General features: G+C 35.3%; 1 protein-coding gene across 4 annotated transcripts; it reads left to right on the top strand.

Annotated features, from left to right (window-relative positions):
- The first annotated feature begins 4,486 nt into the window (after nucleotides 1-4,486).
- Nucleotides 4,487-9,862, top strand: LOC113304822. Of its 4 annotated transcripts, XR_003338428.1 has the most exons (4): nucleotides 4,487-7,427; nucleotides 8,345-8,419; nucleotides 9,442-9,543; nucleotides 9,649-9,862. XR_003338428.1 is itself a non-coding variant. In XM_026553963.1 (3 exons), the coding sequence occupies exons 1-3, from the start codon at nucleotides 4,866-4,868 to the stop codon at nucleotides 9,478-9,480; spliced, it is 2,676 nt and encodes an 891-aa protein (XP_026409748.1). In that variant the 5' UTR covers nucleotides 4,487-4,865; the 3' UTR covers nucleotides 9,481-9,862. The 4 variants fall into 4 exon arrangements, 3 of the variants coding, with proteins under 3 accessions (XP_026409748.1, XP_026409750.1, XP_026409751.1); XM_026553963.1 differs by having other exon boundaries at nucleotides 9,442-9,862; XM_026553965.1 differs by lacking the exon at nucleotides 8,345-8,419 and having other exon boundaries at nucleotides 9,442-9,862.
- Nucleotides 9,863-12,761: the final 2,899 nt, after the last annotated feature.

Below are 12,761 nucleotides of genomic sequence, written 5' to 3' on the forward strand. Positions count from 1 at the left end.
TGAAATTGAAATTCTACTTGTAATTCAAGCTTAAAAATGAACTTCTAATAACTTAAATTATTACTCATAAATCACTTTAATTTAGGGGTTGGTTCTAATCCATTACGAACCAAAATCTCGTTCCTCCATTTCTTGTAAAGGGGTATCTCCCAATCTTGTACTTCATTCAAATTTTGGTGTAGGATCTTCAAGTCCGATTCTCTTTGTTGGGTTTGTGCCAAGATTGTAGTGTTTTCCATATCTTTCTTAAGGAACTCTTCCTAGGTTTCACACTTTGCAACCCTTTGTGCTTGTGCATTTTTAAGAAGTTGTATGAGCTTGTCCATCTTATCATCTGCTCTCTCCGATGCTTTAGCCTCACGAGCCTTTTTCTTTGCTTTATCGGATTATCTTTCACTACAATTTTGTATAACATTTCAACCTCATTAAAACTGCCTCCAAAGTTTATAGTCCGACTATCACTCAAATTATTAGATGTATCCATGCCTATCTCCCTTTGCTGATACTATTTCCAAAGCATCTAAATGTTCTTCCATATTTATACTACAATCAATAACAAAAGAAAAAAAGAATCAACCACATTTTATCATTTTCATCAAATACAAATTCACAATTCATACTCCCTCCGTTCCTTTTTAATAGGCTGGTTTTGTTTTTAGAGAAAATTAAGGAAATTAAGAGAATTAATCATTAAAAGTGGTCCTCATGACACTTGTCAATAAAAAAAGTGAAGTGAAATAGTCCCCATGACACTTGTCAGCAAAATAAGTAAAGTGAAATGGTCCACATGACACTTGTCATCAAAAGAAAGTGGTCCCAAAAAATTAAAGTAACATTTGATTTTCCCAATTAGGAAACCAGCCTATTTTTCTAAAACATTTATTTATAGAAACCGGTCTATTAAAAAGGAACGGAGGGAGTAAAAATTATACAAATTCATAATTTTATCAACCACATTTTACCATTTTCATCATAATCATACAAATTATACAAATTCATAATTCATACAAATTTAGCATCATCAAAAATACTACAAGTATCATTTTCATCATAATCATGTAATCTCTCGTACAAATTATCATTCATCTTCATCACAAATAATCAAATTAATCCCCAAAATCAAGTTTCATCACAAAAATTCAAATTAAATCATACAATACTAAAAATATCATCTAAATAACAAATACCAATCATCTAAACATATCAATTTCATCAAAAAATCATGATTATCGGAAAAAAAGAAAAAAAACCTAAAGTTTCAAAATCTTATCCAAATCGATTTCGTGGACGGATTCGCTCCAAACCAATCTCAAACGATTCCAATGATGTTGTTGTTCAAACCCACGGTGCGATTTGGGACGAAAATCCCTGGAAATCTTGATCTACTACATGCATTTTCGGAGGGTTTTGGGGTGAGGAAGAAATGAAATGGGGAAGAAGAAGAAGATAGACCATCTGTTGGGTTAGATCGATTTCTGTAACGCGGAATGGTGCAGCGCCAGGCGCGGAATGGTTCAACGCTTTGACCGAGTTGACTAGTCAAGCGCGGGATGGTTCAGCGAAAAGTGAAAACGCTGAATGGTTCAGCGCTTGGCGATGTTTTTTTTTTCAGCGATTAGCATGCTAGATAAGCACTCCCATAAAATTCAGGTGGTTTTGCTAGCTGACGTGGATTGCTAATTTATTAGCCTTGATGCATTTTTTTTTGGTACGTCTCAAAACACGCTTCTAATGAAAATGTTAATTTACCGAGGTTTTGATATAGCTTGGGTGCCGTTCTTTATTTGAACCGGAATCTCAGAGTTCAACAATCGAATGCCGACGGTTGAGACTCTTTTAAGCCCATTAGTTGATGAGGTACCGTTTAGGCCCACATTTAACCTAATTCCAATCAGAGCTAGCCAATTAGTGACTCATGACTCATAACGGAAGCACGTTTTTGGCTTTATGAGCGTCCAATCAAAGTTCATAGGCAGGTCCTTGCTGGTGCGCCTCATCTTCTTTTGCCAAAGTTCATAGGCAGGTCCTTGCTTTAGCGCCTTATCAAATGCAATTTTTGCCACTGCCTGACAGACTCGATTGGCAGTAGTACTAAAAGAACTTCTTTCACTACCTAGTTACACCCCCACAAATGGAAAAAAAGTATCCATCTTTCGTAATTTCTCAGCTGCCAGTAGGTTGACAAAGAGAGGTGCATTACTAGCTCATGGTCGTCTCGCAACTAATTAATTACTGTAAGATAGCCGTTTCATGCAACTAATTGTTGGGCCGCATAATCTGATTTTGATCATCGGGTTTAGACCCCGAAGTACCAGGGAAATCAGGGTATGCACATAGAGCCATGTTTCTTAAGTACTGGGGAGGACAACTGTAAAGAGTAGTTGACAAGTCTGAATCTACATTGGAGAATGTAAAATTAATCTTTTGATGAAAAAAAAAAACTTCAATTTTCGAAATAATGTTTTTGCTTCAAAGACAAGTTTTAATATTAATTGAATTGAACCTTGATTATGGGGCGCCATCCAACCCGTATTATCGTCCAAGTAAGGTTGTTTGTTATACAATTACAGTACTATCAATCTTATCAAGAAAAAGAAGAAGAAAACCCCATCAAAATCTTGGAAGCAACTACTCATAGTTTCACACATTTGTAGAAGAATTTATAGGGAAGCGTTGGAGCAAGTACTCTAATAATTTTGTCCTCAAATTTAGCAACTGTAAGTGTTTTGGCAATTTTATTTGACAATGCTGGAGTGTATTTCAGGCCAATTAGAAAGCACGCCGGTACCGGACTAAGTTTGAGATCTCCCATTTGTCAATCTTTAGTTGGAGTTGTGAACTTCAAAACCGAAAAGCTTTCTGAATGGTTGTCGAGATATCTGTGATACTATTTCTGTTTCGAAAAAAATGATTTTTCTCTTCTTCTTACCTAAACTAGACTAGCTTGAAAAGCTAAAAATATCACTTTTCTTGAAACAGAGGAGCCTCGTATTTAAAACTCGCCAAGATTTTAGTTTCAACAAACTCATCGGGAAAAAGAAAGCCGTTGCCGTTTCGTCAGACCTACCAAAAAAAATAAAATGTCGGTTCCAATGCAAATAGGTGCAAGCGATACATACATAGTGGATTCGTTTACGCTACAGTGGATACTTAGGGAGCAACTACAACTACCGATCCCTTAAGAATGTGAAAATCAAGTTTAGATCATTAGTTAGGTTCCTTAGTATTAATTATACTATAAAAAAAAATTGGACGCACACTGTAAAGGAATCAAGTGACGAAGATACTTCTAAAAAAGGCGAAATAATCACTATTTTTCATCGCTTAAGTACTCAAGTCTGACCGTTAAATTAAGGTAATTTTTGTACCCTTTAATTGGGTAGAAATTATTGGTTCACTTTATCTACCTGAGAAATGAAGAAATTTCACGTAACATCATTTTCCTTTCTTTGCCATCCTTGTTGAATTTTTTGCTTCAACTTGGAGCTTCTACCTAATGTCCTATATGACATTCATAGAGCTTCTTTTTCCATAAATATTATGGATCACATACTGTATTGTACTACTAGCTTTCATAACTTCACATCAGGATGAGATAATCTTTTATCTTCAACCTGTGAAAATAAAAATACAGACTGCCTCCGATAAATATATTTGGACTGTTTATTGATGAAAACGATAATCAGAAAGGCAATTTACTTACATATACTATAATATATATATTATCCGGATTCCTAATTTTGTACTCTCCATTTTAAGAAAAAAGGTGATATTTTCATATTTTCATTTTTGTCTGTGTCTACCCAACGATGATTCAACAGTCAAATGCTAAAATTATCCATGGTTAGTCATGTGTTTCATCTAATAATTTAAAATGACTATCAATTTTAATTTACTAAACTAGGGTCATTAGGTAGATTAGGGATAGGATTACAAAATCAAAATACATTCAAATTGGAATTAAATTGTATAATTTAACTTTAACCATCACCAGGAATAACAAAAATCCTAGTTTTTCAAAGAAATTGAATGTTGCAAAGAAAGGAACCTATTGTTGTACTAATCCAATTTTAGCTTCATTCTCCTAACAATACCCTTAATTTATAGCTCAATTTAGGTGAATTGAAGGGGACCAATATAATGTACCTCATTTTTCTCCTAAACTCTACAAATTTTTTTGTTCCAGCTTTGCCCCCTTTTTCCTCTTCACTCCTTTCCACCCACTCTTGAGGCTATAACTTATGAATAGTCCCCATGTCAATATCCTTGCTTTGATCACAAATACTACCTTTGTCAAGTGAGTCAACTTTGAATCAAAGACTAAAAATTTAATTAAAACGAGTACAACAACAATTCATTAAATTCCTAGGTTACCCTTTATATGTACACCTTGTGATAACCGACATGAGCAACAAGGCTTAATATTGGTTACACATAAATATGTAACATTCATTTATTATTACAACAAAAATTAAATTAGAAAGAAAAAAAAAAACATGAAATAGAGTGAGTGAGACTTTGATAGAAGAAAAACATAAGACTCACTCTCATTTCTTTGTCTCCTCCTTCCTCCTCCAAGTGTTTTATTTTTTTCTGAAGCTCTCAACTCACTCTCTCAACTGAGCTGCTGCTTCTTCTTCTTCTTCTTCTTCTTCTTCTTCTTCTTCTCTGTGACTGTGAGTACTGAAGAGTTTTTTTGCTATCAGAAACTGAAACCAACTACTCTCCAAGACCCAGAAATATCAAGAGCAAACAGACAAAATCCAGAGTTTTTTTTTGTGATTTTGAGGATCGCCGGTTTCCAGAGAATGGAAATCCGGCGAAGTTTACAATTCAATCCATCGCCGGCGGCTTTTTCCGTCTAAATGCAAGGAAAGAGCCGTCGAATTGATGAAAATCAGAAAAGGTATGAAATTTCAGACTTGATAGCTCAAACCCAAACCCAAACCCCAACTTCTTCTTCTTCTGGTTATTCTTCTACAACACCTTCTTGTTCATCAACAACAATGGCAACTACTGCAACAAACACCACAACGGCAATAACAACAGAAACGACTTCTTTACAGGTAGTTTCAGGTGGTGGTGATGATTTGACTGTGAAATCAGTACATAAAAGGTATGAAGGATTAGTAGCAGTAAGGAATAAAGCTATTAAAGGGAAAGGAGCATGGTACTGGGCTCATTTAGAACCAATACTTATACAGAATTCTGATACCGGTTTACCTAAAGCTGTTAAATTAAGATGTTCATTATGTGATGCTGTTTTCTCAGCTTCAAACCCATCAAGAACTGCTTCTGAACATCTTAAAAGAGGAACTTGTCCTCATTTTACTTCTTTACCTAAACCCATTTCTTCAATCTCTCCAATTTCATCTTTACCTTCTCCACCACCTCAACAACCTCCTCAGCACAATCACAGGAAACGTGGTCCTTCTGAACGCAGTGGTGGTGGTGGCAGAGCTGCTGGTACTAGTGGTGGTGGTGGCGGTGGTGGTGGAGGAGGTGGGGGAGATGGGTGTGCTTCTTCTTCTTACCAGGCAACAGTAACGCCACTTGATCCTTCTTATTACTTCAACAGTAATAATAATAATAACAATAATCAGGTTAATTCTGTTTCTACTGCTACAACAATTCCATTGATATGTTCTCAGCATCAGCAACAGCAGCAGCAGCATTTGATGCTATCAGGTGGGAAAGAAGATTTAGATGCATTAGCAATGCTAGAAGATAGTGTTAAGAAGTTAAAAAGTCCAAAAGCATCACCAGGACCAACATTAAGCAAAACACAAATTGATTCTGCACTTAATCTTCTTGCTGATTGGCTTTATGAATCATGTGGGTCTGTTTCATTTTCAAGTCTTGAGAATCCAAAGTTTAAAGCATTTCTTAATCAAGTTGGTTTACCTTGTGTTTCTAAAAGAGATTTCGCTGGTACACGTTTGGATAATAAGTTTGATGAAGCTAAAAATGAATCAGAAGCAAGAATTGGTGATGCTTTGTTCTTTCAAATTGCTTCAGATGGTTGGAAATCCAAGAATTTTAGTAGTCTTGTTAGTGGCGAAAAGTTGATTAATTTGACTGTCAATCTTCCTAATGGTACTAGTGTGTTTAGAAAAGCTGTTTTTACTACTGGGGCCGTTCCTTCTAAATATGCAGAAGATATTCTTTGGGAAACCATTACTGATATATGTGGTGGAAATGGTGGTGTTGTTCAGAGATGTGTTGGGATTGTTTCTGATAAATTCAAAGCGAAAGCGTTGAAGAATTTGGAGATTCAGAATCACTGGATGGTAAATCTTTCTTGTCAACTTCAAGCTTTTGTTAGTTTGATAAAAGACTTTAGTAAAGAACTTCCTTTATTCAGAACTGTAACTGATAATTGTCTCAAACTAGCAAATTTGGTTAATACTAAACCACAAGTAAGGAATAGTTTCCATAAATATCAATTGCAAGAGCATGATCATGTTGAGGTTCTTAGAATTCCGTCTCCTGAGTTCGAAAGTACAAATAATTTTGTTTCTGTTTTTGGAATGTTAGAAGATATATTGGGATCAGCTAGAGTACTTCAATTAGTTGTGATGGATGATTCTTATAAAATGGTTTGTGTGGAAGATCCAATTGCTAGAGAAGTTGCAGATATGGTTAGAGATATGGGTTTTTGGAATGAATTAGAAGCCGTTCATTCCTTAATCAAGTTGATTAGAGGAATGTCTCAAGAGATTGAAGCAGAAAGACCGCTGGTTGGGCAATGCCTGCCTCTTTGGGAGGAATTAAGGGCAAAAGTCAAGGATTGGTGCGTGAAGTTTAACATTGCCGAAGGACCGGTAGAGAAGGTGATTGAAAGAAGATTCAAGAAGAATTATCACCCGGCATGGTCTGCAGCGTTTATACTTGACCCACTTTACTTGATGAGAGATGCTAGTGGGAAATACCTTCCTCCATTCAAATGTCTAACTCCAGAGCAGGAGAAAGATGTTGATAAGCTTATAACTAGACTAGTTTCTAGGGAAAAAGCTCATATTGCTTTGATGGAGCTTATGAAATGGAGGTCCGAAGGGCTTGACCCGCTTTATGCTCAAGCAGTTCAAGTCAAACAGAGGGATCCCATGACAGGAAAAATGAGAATCGCTAACCCGCAAAGTAGTAGACTTGTATGGGAAACGTGTTTAAGTGAATTCAAGTCATTGGGGAAAGTTGCCGTTAGGCTTATTTTCCTACATGCAACTTCATGTGGGTTCAAGTGCAATTGGTCGTTCTTGAGATGGGTTTGTGCAAATGGAAATTCTAGAGCTTGTGTTGAAAAAGCTCAAAAGATGATTTTCATCGCAGCCCATGCCAAGCTTGAGAGGCGGGATTTTGCTAATGAAGAGGATAAGGATGCTGAGCTCTTCTCTATGGAAAATGGTGATGATGACGTACTTAACAAGGTCTTCCTCGATGCATCCTCAGTGTAACATTTTTTACTCATGTAGATTTTAGGATTTATCGAATTCTTTCTACTATTTTCTCCTTTTATTTCTTTTCTTTTTGTTTACTTACTTAATAGAAGATTTTCGGGGTTTTGGGAGGGGGAAGGATGGAAATGAGAGGGGCTTGAGAATCATGTATTGCTTTTAGCCTCGTACCACGTGATTGAATGGCATTGAACCACCTCCTGCCTAGGCAACATATAGGGGTTTTCGGGTTTGCAGTAAAAAAAAACAAACTCTTCTTGTTTATAAAAGATAGAAAATGTGGAGGAACAAAACAGGAAGAAGGTTGTAACAATTTGTTTCTTTAGAGTAATTCTCGATAAGTAATATTTATGAAGAGGAGGTTTTTGCATCTGTGTTTCTATTTAACTGCAATTAAGTGTTCCTTATCTGGTCATGTATCTTTTTGTTAGCCTTTGGTTACTTTATCAATGTTGCAATTATTACTTTTGCATCACGTGTTGATCGTTTATTCTAGAACTGCTTATCAACAAAACATCGTTTGTAACCAAATAGTCTAGGCAAACTAATCTTCATCCATAAATTCTGCATCGTTAGACAAACTCTAGAAGTGTATTCTATGCAGAAGTTCATTCTCAGACACAAGAAACGTTTCAAGCATATTTTAGGTCTATATATCGTTGTGTAACTACTGTTGAGACTTTGTTTCAAATGATGGAATTGCTTTTCTGCTATTTTAGTGCTGTGCTTTTCCTTTCCCTATTTGAGTGTTGTTTTGAAATTTCGTTGTCAAGCATATGAACATTTCTTTGGTAGTATCTCGAGTTCTGTATATATGAACATTTGAAATCACCATGCTACAGTAAGTTGTCCACTTTAGCAACATTTATGGAAATATTGGTTAAATACAGGTTTTGCAGGAGATCCTCCATATGCATTCTTTCTGTTTTTGGTTAATTTGCAGGGTTCATGCCAGTCCTTACTTTGTAAGTACCATAGCCTCCATTACTAGCACATGAACAATGAACTTTGAAATGCCCGAAATTGACGTTTTGGTGATGCTTTCCAGGAATTCTTTAGATAGCTTTTTAGGCTCCCTTCTCTTAAATATACAACAACATGGCATAGGAGTTGAAAAATTGCATAAACTTATAATATACATACTTTCAGGACTAGAATTGGTCATGATAGAGAACTTTGAACTGAAATATAAATAGGTAGATATGATGAGAATCTCTTAGTTTCAATTGCAGAATGGAGATAAAAGATCTCAGACATAAAGCCTCTTTTTTTTTTAGGAGATAAGCAAGAGACAAAGAGATAGACATCACCACAAGACACATGGTTGTTATGGAAATATTTTTAGTGATCTTGAGAAAGGAAGCATTCGAAAAAGACAGAAGAATTACCCGTTTAGGATTTTCGAAGTTGAAGATATCTTTATGGCGTAGGATGAAATATGTTCAAGCAGGTTCATTAGGTGGATAGTCAGTCGACCCTAGTTCACTCTGTGGGTCAACCATGGAAGGACCCACAAACCGATCTTTGTAGTCGAATTCGAATTATAACGTAAGATTGTATAATCTTCGTGTTTTAGTATCCTTTGGCTCTTGTCTTGATGGTGTGGAGACCCACTGCTTTCGCAGTGGACGTCTATCTCATGTTCTTTAGTTGTCTTGGTCAAGAAAAGTGAGAGAACTTAAGGGACCCTTTAATGCCATCATCCTTTCATTTCTTGTCTAGAAAACAAACTTAAGCTTGAAATTCTAACCCTCTCGTTTTTCTATTTTTTAACTTTGGATTTCAAGGTAAAAACAATGATTCAGCAGAGTTACTACTTATCTATTATGCTTGTTCTAGCATGTGTTTCTTGGCAGTTTGTCTCTTTTCATCATTTGACTCTGATGTTCATAAAATGGTGCCTGCAACCTTTATTTTTTCCAATCACCATCGTAGTTTAACAAGTTTAAACCTGAAATCCTTTGTTTCTAACATTTGGATCCTGCAGAGTTACTTATCTTTCATGGATAGTCGCCGCTCATGGTAAAAGCTAATAACATTCAAGGAGGACCACGAACTGAAGACAATCTGATTCAGATACTCCCTGCAGGTTCTACATTAAAATTTTGCATCTCAAAACTAGAATTTGATCAGTTCATGCATATTTTTTCTTCGTGTCGTTTTCTTACACTATGTCATTGATACCAACGTCCAGAATGATATATCATCATGCCAATGTCCAGGGTGATATTATTATTGAATTTATGTGCGAAATGATGTGTAAACCGACACGGATTGCAACTTGTTACCGGATGGCGAAGTTTGGTTTTTCGCCTCGGATACTAGGGTGAATCAATCCCTTGCATGTTTCTAATGAGAAAATGGAAACGATGAAAGGGTAGTATAAGTTTACTTTGAAAGCTAGAACATATCATATGGGGTCATTGTTGATTAATTATCATTCATCAAAAGAAAGAAAAGGAAAAGAGAAAACACAAAAAAAGAAAAGAAAAACAGTGTTTCCAATTTAGGAATACAGAAGAACCCCTCTTTATATTCTCATAGTAAATTTCTGTAGATTTTTCAACTAACATTAATCATCATTTCCTCTTCTTATCATAGGAAACCCAAGTATATATGAATTTCGCAACTTTTGAAAGCAAAAAAAAAGAAAAGAAAGAAACACTTAATTGTGTCACTACATTGATGTGTTTTTAAGATTCACTCACCCACCTTCACATGAATAGCAAAAAGTGATTTCTTTCTTTTTTTTTTTTTTTTTTTGAGTAGATTGGATAAAAGAGAGAATGAGTGAAAGTAGAGTAGTTTTTTTCTTTTCTGTTTTTCACTTTGGGTTATTTTGATGAGATTACAATTACTACTACTGCTATACTCAAATTTTTTTGATGGAGAGACAGAATTTCCTGTCGGCAAGGCTTTGCAAAATACTGACTACTCACCAACTAGTGTTGTGTGGGGTGAGCAAGGACTTGTGTTTTTATCTTCTTCTTTTATTTTTGTTGCCCTTTTAGATGAAGAAAAGCTTTATATCGTCACTTGTATGGGTATCACTACACTCCACTCATGTTTTTGTAAAAAGGCAAAGAAGATATAATGATTAGTATAGGACTACAAGATTCTCTAATACTAATCACTAATTCAACAACTTTAATCTTGTTTAATTCTCCTTATCACCCCCACAAATCACTAAGTATTAATTTTATCTTTGATTTGTGAAACAACTCCCACTAGTTTTAGTAAACTAGAGAAAGAAAGAGTATTTTTCACTCTGGCAACTGTTTTTTTTTCCTTCTCTAAATTTGTAGTTTGTTGTTTGGTGGTGGTGGTGACATTAGTTTTATACCTTGACTAATGATAAAGTGTTTATCAAAAAGAGGAAAAAGGAAACCCACAAAAGGGTAGCATAATTTGTTAGAGTTTTTTTTTTTTTTTTCTTTACTTAAGAATAGAACTAGATTATGTGTATGTAGTTTGAATATTACAACTCATGGAATTCATTTCCATTTTTGTTTTGAACTTTGAGTTTGAAATTTTAATCCATCCATGCCATTTAAAGTTCTCAAGATTCTCTAAAATTTAGCCTTTTTGTGGTGTAACTTTGGAGTAGGGTTGATATGAGAAATTGTGAGCTCGAGAGCTGAATAGATTCCACGTGGCAGTTTTGGTGGAGTCTAATACTCTTTAACAAGTGAACATGTCAAATATACACTCTTTAGAGAAGTTGCACCTGTAGACCGGAAGGTTATAAAACGGAGATTTATGTTTTAACATGCAACAGCAGTGCATTTGGCGCTGAGTGAACTAGGCTATCATGCTAGTTCTTCTCATAGGCTGTAATAAACACAATGGCCTTTATGCATGGGGTTATTGTACAATATTCAGAAAACAGTAAGGTCATTGGATCATATCAATAATTCCCCTGCAACTGCACTGCAGTTTGCATAAGTTAAGTATAAGAACACCTTTCTTCCTTACACAAAGTGGTTGCCCCAAATTTGTTCAATGGTGTCAAAATCCACAGTGGATTGCACTATATAACACTCTAATTTAAGGAAAATATTTATCTCTTTTTTCTTGGTAGGTCAAAGAATAAGCCCTAGTTGGTGAATCTTAATACCCATTGGATTCTAAAAAACTTTTGTATCAAATTTTTAACATTAGCTGAATCCCATTAACAGAAACAATTCAATATCCAAACACAACAAGTTAAAAATGAGGATTCTGTTTATGTGGGGGCAAAGAAAAGGGCATCGTGAATTTGCAAAATGAGTAAAATCAAACACAACCTTAAAAGTCTGATACTAAAATTGATCATCATTTATATTTGCATCAAAGACTTTGTGGTGGAGATTGCCGTATACAGTTTAAAGTCTGTACAACTGATATGTTCCTTATCGTTTTAGCTTTATATGTATGCCCCATCATTTTTGCCAAAACTACCCAGTCATAGTGTAAAACTTCAACGACCCTTCACGTGGTAACAGCGGTTTTATTTTTCTTTTTTCGGAACATGGAAATACAAATGACGACATCAATTACAAATATATCGCGAAGAGAAAGAGCCATGAACTGTAAAGATATCCAATTTTTGTAAATGTAATAGTGATGAATGATGGTGTGAATCGGAATCAACTCCTACCATTTAAAATGATTATCTTCTTCAATAAGAGATGCTCCAAATGAAATGGAGTATTTTGCCCAAAATATTGTAGATCCAATCGAATCCGGGTGCCCTAAATCCCTCTTGTTGAAGATGAATCATAAGCGGCGCCGAGCAGAATTGTTGATGTTCTTGATAAATCGAGAATAACAAGCCAATGAACATCATGGAGATTTGAAAGAATCGCTACAAAAGCGAAGAGAAAATCGTCCAAAAGACGAAGAAAAAATCGCCCAAATAGCGAACAAATGTGTCCATAGACACCAAAACACAACAAAAATAAAAACTAAAAACACAAATTAAATTATTCTTATGCATAAAAACTAAAATTCCTTGCTCAGATCTAGCCCAAAAGGACTAGACCTGAGCAAGAAGGATGGGGGAGTTCTAAAGGTTTTTTTTTTTCTTTTAGGAAAGAGGGAAGAGAGAAGAAAGAGAAGAAAGAGAAATTTGTTAAGTTACTAGAGAGATTATTTACGGATATGTTGTATTCGTGGAGTCATTTGATTTGGGAAAGATGGGTTATATGGTTCCAAATTATTGTTGAGAAATTTCCAGATTAATTGTTATCCGCTGCATGATTCATTAGATTATCCGTCGCTTGGTTCTCTTTCTTGTAGTTATGTTGGATAATGCATTGTTGAATT

Source organism: Papaver somniferum, chromosome 8, assembly GCF_003573695.1.
Source record: "Papaver somniferum cultivar HN1 chromosome 8, ASM357369v1, whole genome shotgun sequence".
Classification (NCBI taxonomy): Eukaryota; Viridiplantae; Streptophyta; class Magnoliopsida; order Ranunculales; family Papaveraceae; genus Papaver; species Papaver somniferum.